Genomic DNA, 24106 nt, shown 5'->3' with positions numbered 1-24106 from the left:
CAAAGTCTATATTCAGTCAAAAGTAAAAGTACCTGTGAAATAATAGTACCTATAATGCACATATAGAATTATGGAAAAAGGCCAAAAACAAATTGTACAGCACAGTGTGTGTGTGTGTGTGTGTGTATGTATATATATATATATATATATATATATATATATATATATATATATATATATATATATATATATATATATATATATATATATATTTATTTATTTTTAATTAATTTTTTTTTTTAATTTAACACCATTAAAAACGCACGGTCCAAACATATGGTATAATTTCCAGGAAATGATTTGCTCAGGTGTGTATTTTGCATATGTTGCTCACAAGATGAGTAACACAGTTAACAGCTGTATTTTTTTCATTCCCGACACATGTGATGTCGGCATTTGGACTAATCCCTTAATGTCGGACATTGAGTCGAATCTCTTGTACAGAGTCACACTTGGCTGATAACTTCAGGTGTGGTCAATAGCCGATATAAAGGCAGCAAAGAAAACACCGAAATGTTTTTGCCAGCTAAAAATGCCACGACTTACGATACAACAGAGAGAACGTGCCCTTGGCATGTTACGAGCAGGTCTGAGCCGTGGTGAAGTCGCTCGCCGTCTGCGCAGTACAGTTGTCTGACTGCCAGATTGGATTGGATCGCATCCCTCAGGACAGGATCATAAGACTTTTCAGTTCCATGCGTCGTTACTGCACTGCTTGTTTGGAAGCCAGAGGTGGACACACCCGATACTGAAAGATGACACTTTCAGTTTCTGAGTACCTGTATTCTGTGTCTGAACAAGCGTGTTAAGTTGATCACAATTTGTCTACAATTCATTCTCTATTGGCCGATGCTTCCCTCTTTAATATGAAGGTAACCCCAAACCAATTTATTTAATATATCTCCAAATATACATATTTTTCTGGCCCGTGCATTTTAATGGTGCTATATATACACACTGTATAGCCACAGCAGCAAAACATATATATTTAATTTAAGCCCCAAGTAAAGTGGACATTTCATACAGCATGTTAAAAGGACCAGTCATTCTTTGGCATCTTGGCAGGATAATTTTTCACAACAGAGAAACTCTGTGTAATTGCTGGGTCACTGTAACTTCAGACAAGTTAAACTGAGCAACACCACAAGAATCTCATGAAGGAAAATTCTGTCAAGGCCAGGAAAAACTGAATTCAGTCATGCCAGGAAGTAAAAGTCCTGTTTTTACCACAGAGTCCCTCCTGTGTGTTGAGAACTGCTGGTCGTTTTCCAGACAGAAACCCTCATCTTCAGTCTGTACCTTCAAAAATCTTCCATCCACCCTCACTGACAGCAGTTGGGCTGTTTCTTCTTTGAAGTGTTGTGCAGACCGCTTGAGTTGCTGTTAATCTCTGAAACAGATTAACAGTTGTGTGTCAAACTCTGTGCCGAGGGAAGCAGATGTCATAATTACAGAGAGGCTGGTTTGGATACTTACTGACAACATCTCCAATTTGCCTTGACCCGCTTTTCTCCAACTCTGCGAGAACATTTATCTCAAATGCCAACGAAGCAACTCGAAAGAAAAACTCTTTTACATTTTCCCCTATGACAAGGAACAAATAACAACCATGTCCAAAAGCAGCCATGTTTGAGATGTACAGATACTAACCCACATTATTGCAACAACTAGACTACATCAACATTCTTCATAAAACAGAGGAACGATAAACATGATGAAGGAATAAAAGCAGAGAACTGCAAAAACACAATGTAAACTTGCCCATATAAATAAATGAGTACAATTCACATAAAACCATTACACCAAGACGCCTACAACAACAGCTAAAAGCATTAAGAATTAGAAAGTTGTCACATATGAGTGAACAGAAGTTGCTCACCTGTAAGTGATGAAACCGCCCAGTACTCAGCACTGATCTCTTGAGCTATTTTCAGAGCGTCTTGTTCAATCCGAGCATATTGAGCAGGAGACTATCAAAGAGGACAGAGGACAACAACTTACAATGAGGAGTTTACCATATTCTGAATCTTGATACAGACAATGAAACTGGTTTTACATGACCAATTTGATAAGTATTTTAAGCCAAAGTACATGAAGAAATACATTCACATGTCTGGTTTAATCAGAAAAACTGTCCAAACTCCCGGAGACAGTTTATTATCATTAGAACAGTAGCAAATCCCCAACACTGTAGAATACATGTCATAATTAATAACACTTGTCTACGAACAAAATGTTTTCAGAATTAAAAGTAGTGAAACTTAAGATCCAAATTTGGACAACTAATAGACAAATTATATCAAATGTGATACTTGGCTGTACGTTTCAAGATACAAGACTGGTTGAAATGTGAAATTCTATGAATTAATGACAGTTTGTGTGCATGCTCTCTTCAGGTACCCCTGTTTCTGCCAACCATCCAGAGACCAGAGCACCTTAACTTAACTGGTTGATCTAAATCGCCTATCGGCATGAATGTGAGAGTGTGAGGTTGTTCATCTGTGTGTCCACCCTGGGATGAGCTGGTGACATTTCCACCTGATGCATGCTGGGACAGAAACCTGCCACCCTCCAACCCTCCAGAGGATTATGCAAAAAATGAATGATTGAATGAATGTTACTCAAAAGAAAAGGTTGTCTCCAACCTGTCAGATCGACTTCAAAACACTGTCTGCTCATAAGAATATTGTCACATTTCTTCTTGCATAATATTTATACATCTATTATTAAAATGTACATATTTCTATGTGTATATGTAATAACACTTTCTCATATATCTTGGAAACTTTAGCCAACCAACTCTTTTATCATTTATTTTCTAACTCATCTCATCAAAGTACATAAAATTTGCAAATAATCTGAAATGTATAAAATGAATGTCAGAATGGCTGATGAGCAACTTTCTACCTTTCATTTGTATTTCTAACAAACCAATCAATGTTTGTAGTTCACTGGGATAGTATGGCAAAAAAAAGAATTTCCACTTCCTTTTGTGTTATGGATATGTAAATGCACATTTTTTCCTGTCTATAAAAGCTTGAGACAAAATATAACCAAAGAGGAGTTTTCTTGAATAAAATTATACATAACGTTGGTATATTAAAAAATGGATGTAAAAAAAAAAAAAAAAAAAAAAGAATTCTAGAAATAAAGTACTCATGGGTAAGCAATAGCTGAAACATTCATAATGAATATATTTTAACAAACATATTTTTTAGCAAGAAATTCCCAAAGAAATCATCTTTTTGCAACTCAGCTATTTTCTCCATTTTCATAAAGCAAAAACATTATTAATCAAATTAATTACATTTATATCTCAAATTTTCACTGTTTCTTTGTTAAAAAACAAACAAACAAACAAAAAACACTAGGGGGTGTTTTATTCAATAGCAACAAAATAAGCTGACATCATGAAACCCCTTTGAAATAAACTACAGTACAAACGCCTGATTTGTTGAGTCAAGAGTATTGTGTTTTACTACATTAATATTCAAAACAAATCAGAGTTGAGTGAAAGAGCGAAAGCCTTTTACATAATTTGAGAAAAAGAAGCTTAAAGATGTTTGCCTTTCCATCATTTGACCCCATATCATAAATACTTCAGGTTCTACTGAGGGAGGAGGACCACATTCCTGAGGATTTGGCTTTGTACTGCTGGACCTGATCCAAGCAATTCACATCTGACTTTGTCTCCAGTAAAGACACAGAAACATTCACAGTCATGTCCACCTCCCACTGTTAAAAGACTTACACTCAGGTCTTTCTTTGTGCCAACGAGGAAGAGCTGAACACTAGTGGGGTCATTTTCTTTTAAGGCATCTTCGAGCCACTGCCTGCAGACAAAGACAACTTTAAATCCTCCAGCTGAGGCAAATAACAACCGTGAGAGTGCAAATAGTTTTAGAATAAATAGTCTTACCTTGTGTGACCCAAAGAGGCAACGTCATTCACGTCAAACACAATAATTACAACTAAAGGTAGAAAAAATATCATTATCAATAAAAAAGAAACACATTAACAGAACTTGGAAACACATCTTATTTTCCTCTTGTGACATTTTAACCCTTACATACTGCTGCAGGAAAAAATTGTTGAGGTTCAAAATTTGACATCAGTTAACTACCAAACAAATAAACAAAACAAATGGGTTGTGTAAAACCTAAAAAATATACCGCTATCATTTACTGTACTATGCATGAAAGACTAAATAGATCTGTGGTTACGAATTGTGATAAAATTAACAGTACAAGGGTTAAATATCATCTACGTTAAAGTAAACATGGTCATTTAAACAACTTCTGTAATTGTCGTCTACACAACTCACTCACCCTGGGCTCCTCTGTAGTACGTAGAAGCAATGCATTTGAACCTCTCTTGGCCTGCAGTGTCCCAACTGTGGAATAAAAGCAAACTGATGAGAAAGACTAAGTTTATACAGTAAATATATTTTAATAGTAAGTGTATTTACTGTAGAAGAGATACAAAATATGTAATAAAATTGCAGTTATATTACATTGTTTTTAAAGGGGCTATATGTAGTGTTTTCACTTTCAATTATTCAAAAATTACCCAAAATAGTAGACCCAACACACTTATAGAAATCAATGCTATGATGCACATCTGTATTAGGGTATAATCACAGTTTCTTCAATGAGAAAAAAAACTCATGATCATTTATTGAGGGGGTTGGGGCTCTGTTATACACTGGAGTTTACAAAGGGTCTTTACGTGGGGGTACCACCCCCCTTGAGAAACACTGCAATAGTCCAACTGCTTGCATTTTTAAAAAAAATTATTTTGCACAACAACAAACCAAACATTAAGACAAACAAAGAAACAAATTGTGCAGGTGAGATCAGAAAACCCTGTGGGGCTTATAAAAATAATCTCACCTCATTGTAGCATTAGCTTAAAGAAAGACAATAGGAATAAAGCAATAATATACAAAGTACAACAAAAACATAAACAGAGAATAAAAGAAAAAGAATGTGTGTTTGGGTGGGAGAGTGTGTGTACGAGAAATATTTAAATTTGTTGAATCAGATCTGTCCTAAGCCTAAACTTAAACTAAGTGAGGTAGACTGAGATGTGATTTGACTATAACTGTTCCACAGCTGAGCATAGCTGTCTTCTTTGTACTAATAGCCAGTGAGTCCATGTTTTTTTTGTGACCCCACCCACCGCCCCCTCAGTTGAGAACCACTGCCTGAGGAGACCTGCAGAGTGACTCAATACTCCCTCTAGTGGTCATATAAATCCACTGGCCCGTCGGTGCAAATATATTCGGTGCATATCTCTACAATCCAATACATTAGCATCTTTGCCATAGCTTCAGAACTCTTTATTGTACCACTCTACTGATAACTTGCATTTTCTTTGTATTTTACAGTAGAACTACTACCACTACATAGAGCCTCTTTAAGTAGTAATCTATAATCTATTACATTTCAAAGTAACCGTCTTTTCTGATGTAAAAGAAATGACATATTACACTTACAGCTGTAGACTGAAGGGAACACCCAGAACCTCGAACCGCTCCATCTCAAAGTCAACACCAATTGTCGCTTTGTAGTTCTTATCAAAAGCATCTTTGCAAAATCTAAAAGAAAAAAAATAAGAATTAGCATTTGTGAAATCCAGAAAACACACAATGTACAATGTAGAAAGCTACAATATTTAACGTAGGACATGATTATGATCATGACATGTGACTAGATTTTAGATTAATTCCTTTTTTTTACTTTATAGGATTATGGAGGCATTTGTTTTGTAACTATTTTCTTCTCAATTACTCAAATAATTTGAGTAAAAAAATGTGACTGCTATTTATCATCCATATGTGGAATTATAATAATAACATTCATTCATTTTCTGAGCCTGCTTTATCTTCACTAGGGTTACGGGGGTCGCTGGAGCCTATCCCAGCTACTTAGTAATAGCAGGGATAATAACATTTATTATAAAAAAAATTCAATCTCACATCTCTTAAAACACATTAGACGATTATGAAATGTGTCTCCATTGATTGAGTTACACATTTCTAACACCAGTAGGTCACACTACCTGTAAATATTAAGTGACTGCTTACCTATTAATCAGGCAGGTTTTCCCCACGGCCAGATCACCCACAACAATGACCTTAGAGATCTTAAATCTGCTGAAAATAAAGACAGAGGAAGCAACATGTAAGTAACTGAAAAATAAAACAAAAAAAACTGTATGCAGTGCCATGTGACTGCTGTGCTCACCCCACAGTGCCAGTTCGCTGTTCCTGGCAGGCAGTCCTCACTTTATTGTTGAAATCATCCTTAGTATGGACAGCAGCCTCTTTCCTGAAACACTGAATAAAGATGAAAGCTTTGTAAGGAGTCTTTTACAGGCAATGAAGACTGACATGAAGGGCTGGAGTAGTGCTGATTTTACCTTAGGGAGTTCAGCAATTACACGGTCCCTTCGAACTGGGGGAAGAACACTCATGGCTGAAACACGGACGGACATGGAGCCTCCGAGTAAATGTTTAGCACAAAAAACATGCTGAAAAAAAGAGCAGACTGAACTATGAGTCACTGAAACTAGTCCAGGCAAATTACATTGAATGATTATGAGCTCAGTCATCAGATTAAAAGCTTACTTGTTCTTTTCACACTACGCTACACATCTGCAACTGACGTAATCAGAAAAAAAAAAAAAAACTCACAAAATAGAGGAGGTCAAAATCAGGAGAAACTTTACATAAGGTGACTGACATGACGGTGAATGCACAAACAAAAAATGTAAGGGGATTTCTCTGTTTTTAACATACACTTGGAGAAATCAGAGTGGAATTAACATTACATAAAATCAAAATGGGAAGCAGAGTTGAAGACAAAAATTTCAGAAAAAGAATGGTATTTACAAATTCTGAAATGTGAAGGGAATTTAATCCCCTTCCTTATACGACCTACTAATAAAAAGTAGGCAACTCAGTACGTAACTGCACTGTTGGAGGTCGACCATTCACATATTTTCTGGAACTGTACAAAAATAAGACCATACTGGCAAAAAATTAAAGCAACTATTAAAATCATTTTGGGATTTACTCAGTAAGTAAGAAAACTGTCACTAGGAACTGGTTTAACCTCCAAGCCTGATCCGGTGCACTAAATTGTTTGAGATATTCTTATTGTGGCAAGGTTGACTTATGTGTTGAGATCAAACACATTTTCAACAAAAAATGGGAAAAAAAATTAATATTCAAATCATGACAAGTGACACTGAGACTATTTAACTGGAACTATTCCCAACATCATAATGTGCTTCATGAACTCTACACAACTGGTTATTTATTTGTTTCTTTCTTGTGAAAATTTTTTTAAAAAACTTACGTGAGAAAAAAGAATACAGAAATAACACTGTGTGAGGAGGATTGGGATAAGTGATTGTTTTATTTAGTGCCAAAGCTTACGTATCAGTCCCAGCTTTCTCATTGGATGAGGAGCTGCTCTGTATAAACAGGATTGTTGGTTTTGGTTTGGCAAACAGTGATCATTGGCTTGTACATAATGTAAATAAACTAGTCATTTCAAATGGGATGTCTGCTTCATCCATAAACTACAGTTGCGGAAAAAAATATTAGACCATCAAAAGTCATCAAAAACAATGGTTATGCATTCAAGTACTAACTCCTGTGTGTATCATGTGACTTTTAATGAATGAAACTATAGCCTAACACTCCATCATCTGCCTCTGTGTGTGTCCACGCCCTCTATAATAAAAACTGATCCTCAAGAGCAGTTCATTGTTTTCTAATGCGTTTTTTTTTTTTTTTTTTTTTTTTTTTAGCTCAAAACCATGTACAGTAAATTAATAAACAATAAACAAATCAAAGGAGGCAAAGAGGTTGAAAAACTGTGCAGCTCCACTCTTTTGTGCCTTCTTACATTATTAAGTTCTATAGTTTGCAGGAAAATAATCAATATACAATTACCAAGAAACAATGAATCACTGCGCTATACAAAAACAAATTTGATAAAAGTAATGATCAGATGGGAAATTTGAATCTGTTAAGTTTTGTTTAGGCTCCAACATACGCATTACCTCTCATGATGTTTCAGATACTCTAATAATATACAGTCGCGGAAAAAATTGTTAGACCATCAAAAGTCAACAAAAACAATGGTTATGCAATCAAGTACTAACTCCTGTGTGTATCATGTGACTAAAACAGACAGAAAAGAAAACATGGAATGCCTAAAAGCACTGTTTTTGGCAGTACAATGCCATAGATATTGATGTAAGAACTGAAGTGATTTTGGTTATTATCAAGAAAACATGGAAAATGGATAGATATCAGCTCTGAAATTAAACTCTTATGAGCTATTTTTGTTGTTATCATTATATTTGTCCAAACAAATATTACTTTAGTTGCACCAGGCATTAAAATGAACAAGAAATAGAAGAAAACAAGGGGTGGTCTACTAATTTGTATATTTATATACATGTCTTGGCACACTACATCTCTCCTGTTTAAGGTTAATGTATATTGTGCATTGTCTCTGTCTAAATCAGGGGTGTCACACATGCGGCCCGGGGGCCAAAACCGGCCCGCCAAAGGTTCCAATCCAGCCCATGGGATGAATTTGCAAAAATTACACTTCAGATATTAACAATCAAGGATGTTGAAGTTGTTTTAGTTCAGGTTCCACATACAGGACAATGTGATCTCAAATAAAATAATAGCATAATAACCTATAAATAATGACCCCAAATTTTCTTAGTTTATTGCGAAAAACATAATATCACATCACACCTATAAATAATGATAACTCCATATTTTTCTCTTTGTTTTAGTGTAAAAACTTACATTAAATTATGAAAATATTAACATTTACAAACTATCCTTTAACAATAAAATGTGAAAAACCTGAAATTTTGTAAGTAAAATTTTAACATTATACATCCTGTTGTTAAATATTTTGTGCCTTTGAAGATCCAATCCATAATATGCATGTATAAATGGTAAGTTGAGGTGTAATATCGTTAAAATTGCACTTGCTTTTCTCAAGAAATCTCGGCTTTTTTTCAGGTTATTCACATCATTTTTGTTTGGATAGTTTTTAAATGTACATATTTTCATTATTTAATTTTGATTACACTAACACAAACAGAAAAAATTTGGAGTCATCATTATTTACAAGTTATTATGCCATTATTTTACTGGTCAGGCCCACTGGAGATCAGTTTGGGCTTAATGTGGCCCCTGAGCTAAAATGAGTTTGACACCCCTGGTCTGAATAAATACATAAATAAATAAAATGAAAATGAAATCTTATTTAGGTTAAAACAGAATAAGTGAGTCAAGCTTTCCAAAGCATCCAGGACATAGTCAGTACCAAAATGAACTCATACAGTACTTAAGCCTAGACAAACGTGTATTTACAGAAAATGTTTACATCCATGTGGCCTCCTGCAGACACAGACCAGACACATGCAATCAGTGCTGATCCACTTACAGTGTTAGATCTGTTTTAATCCTATTGTTCATGACTGAATCATTTCTGGATTTTCTTTGTTCTAACCATTAAACCATTCAACTCAAACTGCACCGATGGACTCACAGATGATGCGACTTTATAAGGAAATAAAGATACAAGTTTTTTCCGACACACAAACACTAATAAACACCAGTGACCAAACTTTTCCAGACAGATTTCTGCTCCTGAACATGTTCCAGTTGAACTCACCGGAGAGTCCGCTTCAGTCTGGTTCTGCCGGAGGGGGTTTTATTCCCTCACAGATGCTTCTTGTTGGAAACTAACTTTGTTGTAGCGGTTATCTTAAAGTGTAGAAGAGAAGAAACGACCCACGGAAGTTGAAGGGGATCGGGACAACAGCCGGAGCCGCAGCTGCTGACTCAGATCCCCGGATTTTTTTTTTTCCTCCCACATTTTTTCCCCTGGTCGCCTGCCTCCTGGTGGAGGAAAGAGGAAGCGTCGGAAATAAGACAAGACCTATATAAATGCGCATTTCTAAAATCAGTTAAAGCAAATTACATTTTTATTTACATTAGATATTTTATTCATTATTATTATTTTTATGTCTTTAATCTATTCTTGTATTTCATGTATTTATTTATTTATTGTTTTCCTCTGTAAGTCGCTTTGGAAAAAAAGCGTCTGCCAAATGCATAAATGTAAATGTAAATGTTATTTAGACTATTTATTCTATTTATTTCATCTCAAGAAAAAAAACAAAAAACAAAAACGAATTTATCTTCTCCTTCCTTACCTCCTCTTTGTGAGTTTGCTCAAGACTTAATGAAACTAAATCATGAATGAAATGATCAATAATTTCAATTACTATCAATGTTAGTAAGAGTTAATATAAATAAATAAATAAATAAATAATATATATATAAATAAAATAATATCGTTTCCTGTTTGTCAATTGCAAATAAAGACCATAGAGGGCGCTATCTATCTATCTATCTATCTATCTATCTATCTATCTATCTATCTATCTATCTATCTATCTATCTATCTATCGTATATTTTCTCAGTTAATTCATGACTCTTTTATTCTGTAAATGTGTAAATAAACAGTGAAAGCCGCTGATACAGACTAAAGTTGAGCTTATTTGAACTTCACTATATAGTTGTTCAGCTTTTCATGAGCTTAGAAAAAACATGTTTTTTAATTTGCCTGCATTTTTCAGTGAATCCTGGGTATATTTTAGAGTTTATTCAGATTAACCCATAAAGATCTATCTATCTATCTATCTATCTATCTATCTATCTATCTATCTATCTATCTATCTATCTATCTATCTATCTATCTATCTATCTATCTATCTATCTATCTATCTATCTATCTATCTATCTATCTATCTATCTATCTATCTATCTATCCCAGTGAACCTGAGAAAAGTTCAAAACAGTGCAAAGTTGTCAAAGCAAAATGTAACTACCATGAAGAATTTTAAATATCGTGGTTCAACACTTGTTTATGTACTTGAAAATTATATTTGTGCTTATTCAAAGTTTGAATTATTATTGAATTGTTTTAATCTACAGTGTAAAAAGTAACAAAAGTAAAGAAAAAAACACAGAAGTTATGTCTAAACTTTTGACTGTTACTGTATATGCGAGTGTCAACAAATAATTGTCTTCAAAACCTAAATCACAATATTCCAAACTACCATTTGCAGTCAATATTTGTTTTATATTAACATAGAATTACGAAGCCACATAATTCTAAATCACCCTAGAGTGAAGCATTTCAATCTCCTCTGAAAGTGCTTTTCTTCCTAAAGTTAAATAACATTAAAAGGATGTCAAACAGAGAATAAACATTTTCACACATTCTTGGGATTTTAAACACTTTTTTAATTCACTCAACAATCCAAAATACAGGGCTTCTAAAAAACATCACTTTAATAAAAGATGCATTGTATATTATTGTGGTTATGGTCAAATGATTTAATGAATTTTATATTAATTGCAAAAAAACTATATGCTTTATCATTCTGAATTACGTACATACTCTTATTCATCTATAAATCTGCTTCGTTGTCATTTCTTTTAAAAAGGCACAGCAGTAAAGGCACTAAAACACACATCGGACACATCTAAACTCTGTCCATGTCACTTTGGATTCTCTTGCCGTTGACTGAAATAGATTAAAAATAAGATTAAATGTATTGAGCATCTATGATTTATGGCATGGTGTTGAAATTCACTGTGGTCAACTTGTATCATTTGAAATATATAAAAAGGAATGCACATTTCAGGACGTCACTTACAAAATGGTAAATATGCACTTTCCACAAAAAGAGGAAATCTTCATCTCAACGTGTCATTGGATATCTTTTAAAAAAAAAATTCTGTTGTAAAAGTACAATTATTTTGCAAACAAGCAAGCATTGAGATATTCTATTACTTCACATCAAGTCTAACTACTGTTGATGCATCATCTGTAATGATTGTGCTGTTGTCCGCTCATTCCAAACGGTTTCTCTAGGATCCCGTTTCCCGATGAGCAAAACAATCAAACTGTTACATAGCAGGAAGATCCAGCTTCAGCTTTCTGTAAAATACCCTCAGATTTCAATGCAAAGTGTAACAAGAGACCCACAAATGTATTTTTGTCTTTCACTGTTGTGTGTTAGCATTGAATGCTCCTTGACAGCACTGTTGTTGCTCTTTCAAAACCAATCCAGTCTCTTCAGCCACAGTTGGCGTCATAGAAACAGGGGGAGAGGATGTGCTGGATGTGCTTATTTATACACAATACAAGTTCTAGAGTCTGACATGTGAAAATGGCAGGTCATTGAAACACCCAGGCAGAACAAAATGGACAAGGTTTTTAAGTTCCCTACATAAAAAACACTGTTTTCCATGCAAATGTTGAAGATGTATGGTGAGAAACATCTCAGTTGTCAGCGAGGGAATGTTAGCGACTGCTCAAAGCAATTTCACATCTGAAATATTAATCACACCAGTGTTTTGAAAGATTAACATCACTGATTAAATGCTGTTTGTTTTTGGGGGTTTTTACTGAACTAGGTACAAGTGCTTGGACTGCTTGAGAAATGTTAATTTAATGCAGAATCTTGGCTTGACTTAAAGTGCTGCTGTGTTTGTACTTTACGAGCAAACAGATAAATTTTGGACTTTCCTACATCACTGGAATGCAGCACGTAAACAAGGCCACCACCAAAAGTCATTTTGGAAGGTCGTTCTTTGGCAGTGAGACACAATGCAACAAGGGAACCTATCGACATGAGAAATGGCGTCAGTTACAGTTTAGAAAAGACAAAATGTAAACTCCCACCCTTAATAAAAACACATATAAGTGTGATACACTATTGCAGTCCTACAAACGCTCCCCAGTCAATCACTGAGAAACTTTCTGGAGTTGTTGTTATGCGTTCCATTTTGTCCCATGTGACTCTTATTCCGAGGAAAGAAGTCAGCACGTAGGAGGCGGTAGAAATAAATCGAGATCATAATATTCATCACCATCATACTGACAAGGAAGTATCCGCCATGGTCCAGCTTGGGGTAGTTGTGGATGATGTACCAGGTGAGGTAGAACTGGGTGCTCAGACGGAAGGTGATGTAGGTGAAGAGGTTGGCCACTTTGTTAATGTGGTACATGTAGGAAGACTGAGCGCCAGCCAGCTTCAGCATCAGCCTTAGGTGCAGAGTGACACTGTTGACCTCCACGAAAAGGGCAACGACAGCGCCGGCTACATACAGGTGAGTGTAGAGGGTGTACAGGAAACACCAGATCACCTGAGGACACACACAGGAGGATGCATTTGTTCATACAACACATGATGAAGTGTGAAACATGCTGTAACCTTACTATTCATGTCAGGATCTAAAGCTGTCTGCTCAGAAAACCTCATTTTTTCAGGATTTGCAATATAACATGAGAAGAGTTATGACACCAAATGAACATTTCAGTCGGTACAACAATATTTTTCTGCACCTCCAAACGAGCAAAATGCCCACCTACTCATGACATTCTGGTCACACCTCTGCTATGTATACATATATACTACATAGAGGTGAGGGATTGTGAAATCAGGGGCAATACCAGAGTATAAAACAAAAATTTGTCCGATCACTGATGCTGTTTCCTGTTTGGTTGTGTTGATATTTAATTTGCCTTTTGCTCCATGGGAGCAAAACTGTTTCCATTTTAACAAACAATGACTGTATTGTAAGTCTTTTAGCCCATCATTGTACTGTCTTTAAATAAGCACAAAATGAATCACTACAAATTAATGAAATAAATAGCACATAACAGATGAAAAACAGCATCGGTCATATGACATCTTATCACAGTCATGCCAATGTCATTCAGAAAAGTTTATATTGGCCATTAAATGTGACATCCATAATATAAAACAATATATGTCTTGCATAACACATCCAATTTTCATATCAGAGTTTGACATGGGTGTTTTATTAATTTCAAAATGTAGTAATATGATGATTAAGACTGTCAAAATGCTTTGATGATATTGTCCATGTAGGTAATAAAGGATATTTTTATCAATCTCAGGTCAGTTTGACTGTTGGTTTTTCCATTGTATAGTTTCAGCTGTAACACATTTGGTATGTACTAAAATTTATGACAGAAAAACAGTTGATGCCAAACTGACTCAAATAGACCAAAAAGAACCTGGTGCTAGTTCAGTGTTGGTGCTAGAGAAGAACCGGTTTGCTTTTCCATAGGCCAAGAGCCAAGCAGTGCCAAGTCAGAGCCACATCAGAGCCACGTCATTACGTCAGCATAAAACGTGATCATGTGACAGCTGGTCTGGTGTGGGAGATGCTCACCTGGAAGCAGGTGCTGCTCTTGTAGTCTTTACAAGCCTACATTACAATCCAGAGGCGAAAAACACCAATATTCACTGTGTGGCATTTGTGATAAACATAAATATCTGGGTTTCTATATGACATACGTAGAAACACAATACAAAGAGAGTAAACTATGCATGGCCACATTATTTTGTTTAAAATGTGTATAATGTACATGGGTTCAGCAAACTTATAGGGACAAATAAAATATATCAGGTTGTAAAAGACTAGAGTGTAACTGAACCAGCTGTATACCGAATGGGTGAATATTATTTCATTGTTGATTTTGGTATTTGCGTGTCTTGTTCACACTAAGAAACATACAACAAAAGAAAATAAAAAATGTTACAAGACTTTTTAAGTCTCTTTTCTGACTTTCTGAGCAATACAATAGAGACCCCAGGCTCCTTCTATCTAAGTTTTTATGAAACACTTATTAAAATCAGTCCAATCTCAAATTGTAAGCTTGGTATTGAAGTTTTAAGCAACCGTTGTCCTGAGTTTTCACAAAAAATAATGTTCGTCAAATTTTGGACTTCAGAGAAAACAAAAGTACTGTTTTTTATATGCAATACATTAGGTTTACTTGAAGTAACATCCATGTTATATGATTCAAACTGCCGTGTCTTACCTACTTGTCCTTCAAGGGGTAAGTGGAATATAATGCTTGTTCAGTGTCTGCAGGTTGACTTTTTATGCAGAGATCAATGAAAGTCATTAACTTTCTAGACAGCTGTTAAATACAGTTAAAGACCTTATAATCTACTCTGTGTAATGATAACTATCAGGAGTAGCACTAAGTATACCTGGTGTAGTATTTCATTGTATAATCTTTCTTTATCATAGGCAGAAAGGTTCCACATATAAACAGTCAGTGGCTCCAAGCACCACCTTCAGCTGAAGTCAGGTTATACAAACAGTCTGTGTTTCCTCTCACCACTCTGGATTTATTTGTTTAGTGCTTACTTGCAAGATAAATAATTCAACCATATTATACAGTAAAAATATTTAGCAAGATCCATCATTAACACCTTACTGTGTATACACATGCACAAACATGCATGTTGTACAACTCACCTTCATGTGAACTTCCTCAGCAGGCTTTGTGAAGTTATCTAAACCCGAAAAACCACCTTGAAAGGTAAAAACAGTTCACAAACATGCTGTCTTACCAGTGCATGATGTAGTAGGAATTCCCATGATCCCCTTGCATGTCCAGTGAAGATTATGTCACAGGCATCTTGCACAAAGTAACCTAAGAGGCGAGACAGAGTAAAATTATACAGGTAGCCAGTGGTGAGAAAAGCACACATATTCTATACTGAAGGACAAAAATGTACAGACTCAACCTCTTTACACAAGTAGAGATGAAAGTAAGTGTTATCTGATCCTCATATCTTATTAATATAATGTGAAAATTATGAAATCATTCTTCAAATAAATAAGAACCAACACACTGAACATAATGAACATTAATGCTTCTCCACTTTCAGTCTTTCTTAAACACCATATCAAGTCTTTTATCTTTTAAGTACTTTCCATCTTGTTATTTTCATCTCATTACATTGTTCTTTTCTTTCATTTTCATTTCATTATTGCACCATTCACTTCAGCTGAGTCAACCTTGACATTGTGAAGATGCACAGTAATAAATATCTCCCCTCAAATGCATTTCAATTTCAGTAACAACCCTGATTTTAATATGTATGACACACATATTTATCCGGCCCCGGATAAGCGGAAGACAATGGATGGACATATTTGATAAAATATGTGGGAACAAAAGACAAAGTTATTGGAAAAATAACTCTTTAAAGCCAAGTACAAATCATTGAAAACACTACTTATGTATAGTGATGAGTTAAATATTTGTACTTTGTATTTCCTACCTCTGCAGGTGGCCACCGCTGATTGTCATTTCATGTTGATAGATGAGGTAATGTAATAGACATTGATAAAATGGAATGAAATGCCTTTTATACTTTACATACTTTGCGTGGGGGTTCAGTTACAAAAGGTTTAGAGTTAACTAAAACACTAGATGGCTTTTATTTTGTAAGTTAAAAAAGATAGAAAAAGCACATTGTAGTACTTTTAACATTGTAAACATGAGCTGATCAAAATGAGGTTTAGTACTAAATATGACCATTTGTACATATTAAACAGAGGAAATCAGAAATAAAAGCCTGTCTCTAATACAAGCCTCTTTCAAATAAACTTGGTACCTTCTACAGATGAAAGAAATTAAAAAAAAAAACAGTCAATATTTAAGAACATAAAGAATATTCCCCATGGATTAAAGTTTAAATTTAAGAGAACCTATGCCACATTCACACATTGATATGCATAAAACCACAGAATGAAAATAAGGCAACAATACTAAATTGTCTGACGCGCTGTTAAATTGTTTGTCATCCACCATGTAAAGCCAGTGAAAATATAATAAAGTTCAAGGGAACTGGTAGTGTTGCCCAAACAGGTGTGACTTGACAAACCAACAAATCTGAATGTGTTGTTCTAGTCTGTGACCACACACTAGGGTGTTGCTGGATATAATTAGACTGGTTTTATTCAGTAAAACATGACATTTTAGCTTCAAGCAACAACTCACAGGTAATGTGCACTTTGAAACCTTTCACATACTTGGAATTATGGACAAGTTTTTTTTTTTTTTTTTACATGTCTCTGACTTTTGCACATTCTTTTTTTGTCACGTCATACACAGCTGATAATGCAGCAAGAAATACTCAACAAGATACACTTCACATTACATTAAGACTACACTGAGTCCACTATTATGTTGTTAATCACTCTCATCAAAGGCATTGATAACACTCATTAGAGATAACACTCATTAGAGACAGTGTTAAATCTCTTGAATGAGTATTTGTATCTGATAATCATTTTTGGAAGTGCCAAGTAAACAATTCAAAACACGGCCATGGTTATCAAACTGTGAAAGCCTCGAGGTACTCAAGTGACTAAGAGTCCTTTTAGTGCCAAGGAATGACTGGCACGCTGTGAATATTGAGACACACAACCATTCACTACGTTAGAGAACATGATCTTCACTATCTAGAGCAGATGGCCTCAGTGGATCTGATAGCTGTTTATGCAGTTGTTAAGGCAGACCTCCTCACAGATTTGCGTCTTCATGGTTACACAAACATGCACGTAAGACCTAACAACATACAGCTCAACCAGACCAACAAGTCTTTAGAGGATGATGGTTAGCTTCCATGGTGACACCCATTTGCCTGCTCTGAGAATCAGGTGAACTGGGAGGATCTTTTTGTTCTTCCCCTGAAAGGCAGCAGCTGAAAAGGCAGCTGAATTTTTGCCGCAGGAATAAAGATATTTCAGTTTGAGATGGATAAAATAATGCCACCATCCAATGTCTCTTCTGGATTTCCCTCATGAGCAAACACTTCAAAAACTTTAGCTTCATGAAAAACTAGGGCTTTAAAACTATGTGTGTAAAACGAAACACTTTGTTCTAACACACAACTCACGTGTCCATCCTCTTTAAGACACCAAAAGCCTATTGTTGTACTTGTTGTTGTGGAGTATGTTTTACTGACCTGTTGAGATGCAGATGAGCAGGTAGGACAGAGGCGTGTGGTAAGAGTGGATGTTATTCAGCGTCTCTGGCCAGACCACCACACTGGAGAAGGATAAATGTTATGGATAGATGGGTCTGTATACGCCTCACTCAGACATACATGGCTCACTCCTGGAGAGAAAAGCCTGACTAAGCAGGAACATTAATATCAGCTGTGGATTTCCTGGTCCCTGGACTAAGAGACATCTTTGTAATAGTTGTAGCGTTTCTGCTAAATTTAGGTTTACATGTTTACATACCTACACTAACAGACAGTATATTCTCTGTGGGCTTATTAGTCTTTGTCACTTGCTTTTGGGCAGAGTGAGCACACCTCAAAGAGAAATGTTCCTCTGTGTGTCCCCTCCCTGTATAAACAGACCACACAGATTTATGGTTAATAAATAACCAAGTCTATATATGCATATATCTATATTTGAAACTATATTAGAGGTATAAAAACTCTCTTTGAAGTGAACTTGCTTTAAAAACATCTAACTCATGTTCACTTGTCTCCACCCCCAGAAAATAGTTTCTCAAAGTGCTTCCACAAGAATCTTTAGTCAACAGGTTTTTCCAGTTGATAATCTGAACACTCCAGCGTGGTTTTCAACTGGCGTTTCAATTCACACAAACTTCTGATTCACACTCAGCTCTGCAGTAAGCACTCACTTGTAGGTTCATACTGTACAGTGGCATTTCACCCCTCCCTACTTAAAAATGCCATTGTCTCCCCCGTCCCTCGCCCTGTCTGAACACGTCCTTCTTCCCCTGCTGCCTAGACTGGCTGCCACAGGCTGTCACTAACCCCACGCACAAACACCCCTAACATATAACGCATCATGTGGACTGTGAATGGACAATGGTGTCCCAGTGTGGATGGACAGACAGAGGCTCTGGATGGATAGATGGGGGACTTACCAGGTCAGGGCCCATGTCCCGGTCAGCAGGGAGTGCACCATAGACACGGAAAGGTTCCTCCATTTCCAAAAACGGAACTCATCCTGCTTCACCACCTTGGGCACCGGCAACCTGTGGAGGAACCGGTCTGCCACTCTGAAAAGCAAGGAGAAGAGCAGCACTGAGGGGCCTGGGTGACTCCGCAGCACAGGAAGCAGGGCCTCCATCCTCTCCTCTCCTCCCCACCCCGCTCTCCCTCTGTCTCTTTGGCGCTTGGTCTTATTTACAACACCTCCCTTCGTCCTTCCTCCCTCTTTGCGTTTTCCACTCTTCTGTCAAAACCTCTGCGTTGCGCGTTGACGGACGGATATGCACGGTATGTGATGGGAGTGTTCTCCGGTGGAAGGGGTCTGCAAAGGTGGGGGGCTGCAGGAGATGATATTCTGCTTTTTTTCCCCCCTTGAATCCCTTTCTGTTGTGCTGATGCTGCCGCTTGTTTATCCTTAAGTTTGAAGCGTCCTGAGCCTAAACACAAAGGCTTGGAGGGGATCCCCGTAACAGTTCATTCCCAAGCGAAGGCGCCCGTCTTTACGCAGAGCCTTGAAATAATGTGTACAGCCGCTCTCCGCCCGCCTGTCTGTGCAGAATGAAGGGGGAGTGGTGTGGAGGGAGCGGGGTGGGTGCTGTTGCTCCTGCTGCGCCCTCTAAACACAGAAACAAGGTGGGGCAGAGTCTGCGATCGCATTACGCAATGAAGAAAATACACGTACAAGGATGACCGAAGTGAGATTGTATTCTAATACTGATGGAAAGGCTGATGTCAACATAGATGTGCTGTGTTTTGGATGGAATATCCACAGCGTCGACGCGTTACGTGTTGTGCGTAAAAGCCGTCCCTCGATTGGCACCCTGCTGCAGGCTACACCAAACACTAAAAGTCGAGCTGTTTTTGTTTGTTGTTTATCCAAAATGCTGACGAATAGCACAGGGAATTTCCCCCTAGTACACGCAGAAAACTGGAAACAAAGAGATGATGAGATTTGTCAGGTATGAGCGCATTTGGCAACTGTAAATAAGAGTCCCAAATAAGCACAAATCACAGCTATGACCACTGGAAGAAAATATTGAACTCAGCTCTGATGAGTGGGCATTGGTATAAATATCCATCTTTTTTTAACTCATAAGGATCCAGTGTTACTTTTGTGGCAATTCCCAAATAAAGTTTTCACTCTATTTAACCTTTCCTAAATGATTTAACACCATTTGTTATAATATTATCTTCTGAATTTTTTTTGCATTTTTTCCAATTAAAATCATGCATTTTCCTATGTTTAATTAACTGATCCTGTAGATGAACATTAAAGGTCAGAGTAAAGTCAAAGGTTATTATATCAAAACAGAAAAAAACTGAAGAAAAAGTAACTCATCCAGTAAAATCTATCATTAACTGAACATAAAAAACAAGTATGTTCATCCACTGTCATTGATCCAATTTCATGGGTTTTACTGGTAAATCAGTGTTATAGAAGATGACAGTGTTTCCACAGTAACTACATAGCCTCTGAACATCCAAATGGGTCATATGTGATGACCATGAAAAGATGACAAACTGCATTTTACACCAATTATTTACATATATTGATAGAATTAGTGGATTAACAGTTTAGATCAGTAGATGCTTTTGGTCGGCGGTGGATGTCTGGGTCTTTATAGGTTAAATATCAGACATCCATGGAGGTACAGAATTTTCTCTCAATGAATCCTAAATTTTAATGTCTTATTCTATTGGGTAAAATGTCAGTTATCCATTATAAAGACAGCTTGCATCTGAGTAAACCAGAGTTCATGTTATCCAAAGCAAAAGTTCAAATGTTTTTCTAATTGTTGTAGACTTTTAAGGTTATGCATATTGTTTTTCTCTTCTGGTCAGCCATCGTCACTGGTCTTAACTCCACTCATAATGTTTCTACTGAGCCTTCAAGCAACGATCCTCAGTCATCAGGTTTGTAGCTATTAAAAAAAGAGCTACACATTTATACTAATCAAGCTGCGGAGGACCCCTACATTTATTTTTTTGGAAGCAGCAACAGCTCCAAATTCTGTTTCTGTAAATATGTAAGGGATTGATAGCATAACCATATGCATCATTGTTAGGGTTGAACCATAACAGTATAAATCTCATATGTTAAACAGGCAGCTTCAATCTTGACTCCTGCCCCACTATAACTTTTTCCATAAACACAGCATAGCCCTCGTTCCCCACAGCTGGCCTCTCTACTGCTGGTGGAGAAAGGAAAAAGCAAATTAAAATATATATATAACTGCTAAGACCCTACACACATATATTATCATGTGAAGTGTTACTACTATTCACAGCTATCTGAATGTAAACACACATAATTAAAGGTACTTGACTTTTCCTGGTCATTGTTTTCCAGCTCATTCACAACTAATGGAGTTATTAATGTATACCTTCATCTACATTTTGTGCAGAGCTGGAACTTGGCCCTAGCTTTATGTTCCTGTTCAGCATCATTAACCCATGAGAATCCAAACATCCACTGGCGACCAATATTATTTACTGATATAACAAATTAAATACTCGTCGATCCACTAATCCTACCAATACATGTAAATAATTGGTGTAAACTGTAGTTTGTCGTCTTTTCATGGTCATCAAATATGACCCATTTGGACGTTCAGAGGCCCCCTAGTGAACGTGGAAACACTGTCATGTTCTACAACATTGATTCAACAGTAAATCCCATGGAGTTGGATCAATGACAGTGAATGGAGACATTTGGTTTATGTTAAGTTAATGATAGATTTTACTGAAAAAGACGCTTTTCCCACACTTTTCTCAGGGTTTTTGATATAATAACCCTCAACTTTAATCTGAGCTTTTATGAATGTCCACATACAGGAAAATACCCGATTTTCACTTTAAAATGCAAAATACAGAGGGTAACACTAGGAAATAAAATTGTGATAAATCCCTTACAGGTTAAAAAATAGAGAAAATGTCATTTGGGAACTAACACAAAATTAGCTCTGGGTCTTTATGGGTTAATAAAGCCTGTTCACTTCTTTGCTTTTACAGAAATGGGATGCCTCCCTCACATACGTTGTTCTCCCACATCTGCTTTACATTAAATGCAGTGCACTTTAAATACAAACCAAATGTGGGCGCTGCTTATAAGGTGTACAAAAATTCAGTGTATTCAGTGTCTATTGAAAGTTCAGTGTGTAATTTTTAGTGGCATAGCATTGAGATTGCAGATTACACCACTCCCTCCCCTAAGGTGGCTGCAACACAAAAGGCTCTGTTTGTTTTGTACATTTTGGGATAACAACTAACATATTAGATGAAGATGATGTGCCTTGGCACTAAATAATATCAGCTTCAAAATGGAAAAAAGAACAGGAAGACCTTTGTAGGTAACTGCAGAAGCCACAGACTGTAGGAAAATAGAGGCGCAACATATTGTCATGGGAGAACATGGACAATTTTGAAAGCCAAATATTTAGTGTTGTGGAAAATTAACTAATCTAATTAAAAAAAAAAAAAAAGTTTATAAAAGGAATTGCACGTTTTGGGAAAACAAGGTTCAAGTCACTTCAACAGTGATCCAGTTTTTTAGCATTTCATTTCTAACAGCTCTGACCTAGATGAACAGATGATTTCATTTATTTATTTATTTATTTATTTATTTATTTATTTTTACGCAATCACATCATTACTTTCTGGACTTTTTTGCTCCTGTAACCCACTGCAGAATTCACTATAAACATTTTTCTTCATGATTCAAAAGCTTTCTGTGCAATATCAAGAAAAACACAGATAACAAAAAGGAACATTGTGCAGGGCGTCAAGCTACAATATTTATGAAGAAATAATAATGTTAAATACATAAAGCAGAATTGGTAGGGAGCATAGAAAATGGATGGATGGATGGATGGATAATAAATCTAAATAAATCAATCTATATTTTTTATTGACTCACTGTCAAAACATTGCAGACATCTGAAATAAACAGCAAGAAGGAAAGTGACTAATTACTTCTAACTCAATCAGGCACAGGTGGAAAAAGTATTCTTATCCATTACTTCAGTAAAAGCAGACATATCACACTGTAAATACTCACTTTCCAGTATAAGTTTTGAATTAAACTTTTTTGCAAGTAAAAATGCACCTGCGTTTTCAGCAAAATGTTATTCAGAGGAGAATAAAGTAACATCAAATAGAAATACTTCGGTAAAGTATGCTAGTTTTGTACTTACAATTATACAGTTACATTCTGAAACTGTAAATAGGAAAATTAATGTCATGGTATTTTTATGCCTTTTTAAATGGGTGGCCTATTAAAAATTGTCCTTCAACCTTTATGTAAGTATTCTAACGTTAAAATCACCACTGGATGGCAGCAGAACCTCATTATAAAAATTAACCTCTTGCACGAACAGATGACGTTTTTCATTTCAGTCACCACATTGAGCCACTCGGGGGCTCTGCTCTCCAAAACACCTCAAATGTATAACCCCCTCTTAGATATGATGGATGTGATTTGATTAAAAATGCTACCAAGCCTTTCATTGAGTGGTAGAGAAACAATCCAGTTACACACTTCTCAGTTATTATTATGAAGATAATGGAATTACCTGTGCTTCTGTGCATCAGAGAGTGAAACAAAGGGCAAAAGAAGGCCTGAATATTTGCAGAGGCTAAAACAATAGATAATGACCCTTTAGTTTTTGCTGATGTAGGAAACTTGAGAAATGAAAGATGAACCATATAATTAATCTAGTTATTCCACTCAGTACAGAGCTCTGTGTAACAAAACACATCATCGCTTAACAACAAAATGTAACCTAATAACCTGGTATGTGTTTCCTGGTTTCCTGTGATTATTTTGTTGTGGCATGAGACAATGACAGGCTGGGTATTGCTTTCTTTTATCAACAAAATCTGTATACCTAGGTATTTAAAGAAACATCTCAGGCTTTCTGATATAAGACGCCAAACCACCTTTAAATGGTTTAATTTACCAAAGAACAAAGATCATCTGTTACACTGCTGAGATGATCCCCCAATATTGTATGATGTGTTTGAGATGAGAATCTGTGCCTTGCTCAGCAGCACTGAACCATATTGATCCTGAGGCAATTTTTCTCTCCCTCAAGGGCTGTTGAACTATAGAGCCACAGTGAATGTTGTGCAAGTAGTCAGTGCAGAGAAAATCTTATAGTTAATTGA

General features: G+C 36.2%; 2 protein-coding genes across 3 annotated transcripts; both read right to left on the bottom strand.

The window, feature by feature from the left end:
• Positions 1 to 487: 487 nt before the first annotated feature.
• On the bottom strand, positions 488 to 9925 carry rab34a (RAB34, member RAS oncogene family a). Of its 2 annotated transcripts, none has more exons than XM_030152746.1 (11): positions 9723 to 9925; positions 6424 to 6534; positions 6249 to 6340; positions 6089 to 6157; positions 5498 to 5599; positions 4329 to 4393; positions 3920 to 3971; positions 3752 to 3833; positions 1880 to 1970; positions 1477 to 1584; positions 488 to 1390 (listed from the first exon to the last, which is right to left on the bottom strand). In XM_030152746.1, the coding sequence occupies exons 2-11, from the start codon at positions 6496 to 6498 to the stop codon at positions 1323 to 1325; spliced, it is 804 nt and encodes a 267-aa protein (XP_030008606.1). In that variant the 5' UTR covers positions 6499 to 6534; positions 9723 to 9925; the 3' UTR covers positions 488 to 1322. The 2 variants fall into 2 exon arrangements, with proteins under 2 accessions (XP_030008606.1, XP_030008607.1); XM_030152747.1 differs by having other exon boundaries at positions 6089 to 6154.
• A 1417-nt stretch (positions 9926 to 11342) lies between these two features.
• On the bottom strand, positions 11343 to 19470 carry tlcd1 (TLC domain containing 1). The gene is made up of 4 exons (XM_030152750.1): positions 18874 to 19470; positions 17933 to 18015; positions 15524 to 15606; positions 11343 to 13274 (listed from the first exon to the last, which is right to left on the bottom strand). The coding sequence occupies exons 1-4, from the start codon at positions 19077 to 19079 to the stop codon at positions 12870 to 12872; spliced, it is 777 nt and encodes a 258-aa protein (XP_030008610.1). The 5' UTR covers positions 19080 to 19470; the 3' UTR covers positions 11343 to 12869.
• Between the last annotated feature and the right edge of the window lie 4636 nt (positions 19471 to 24106).

Source organism: Sphaeramia orbicularis, chromosome 13 (genome assembly GCF_902148855.1).
Source record: "Sphaeramia orbicularis chromosome 13, fSphaOr1.1, whole genome shotgun sequence".
Taxonomy (NCBI): domain Eukaryota; kingdom Metazoa; phylum Chordata; class Actinopteri; order Kurtiformes; family Apogonidae; genus Sphaeramia; species Sphaeramia orbicularis.
This window is presented reverse-complemented; position numbering and strand designations above follow the sequence as displayed.

What these genes read in the sequence shown, in the direction of transcription:
- rab34a (XM_030152746.1), bottom strand. Translation starts at nt 6,498, where the DNA reads ATGTCCGTCCGTGTTTCAGCCATGAGTGTTCTTCCCCCAGTTCGAAGG. An exon ending in CAGCGAACTGGCACTGTGGG is followed by an intron (nt 6,158 to 6,248) that starts GTGAGCACAGCA and finishes CTTTATTTTCAG; the next exon opens with CAGATTTAAGATCTCTAAGG. An exon ending in GCCTCTTTGGGTCACACAAG is followed by an intron (nt 3,834 to 3,919) that starts GTAAGACTATTT and finishes CTTTGTCTGCAG; the next exon opens with GCAGTGGCTCGAAGATGCCT.
- tlcd1 (XM_030152750.1), bottom strand. Translation starts at nt 19,079, where the DNA reads ATGGAGGCCCTGCTTCCTGTGCTGCGGAGTCACCCAGGCCCCTCAGTG. An exon ending in GGGACATGGGCCCTGACCTG is followed by an intron (nt 18,016 to 18,873) that starts GTAAGTCCCCCA and finishes ATCCTTCTCCAG; the next exon opens with TGTGGTGGTCTGGCCAGAGA. An exon ending in TCCTACTACATCATGCACTG is followed by an intron (nt 13,275 to 15,523) that starts GTAAGACAGCAT and finishes GTGTGTCCTCAG; the next exon opens with GTGATCTGGTGTTTCCTGTA.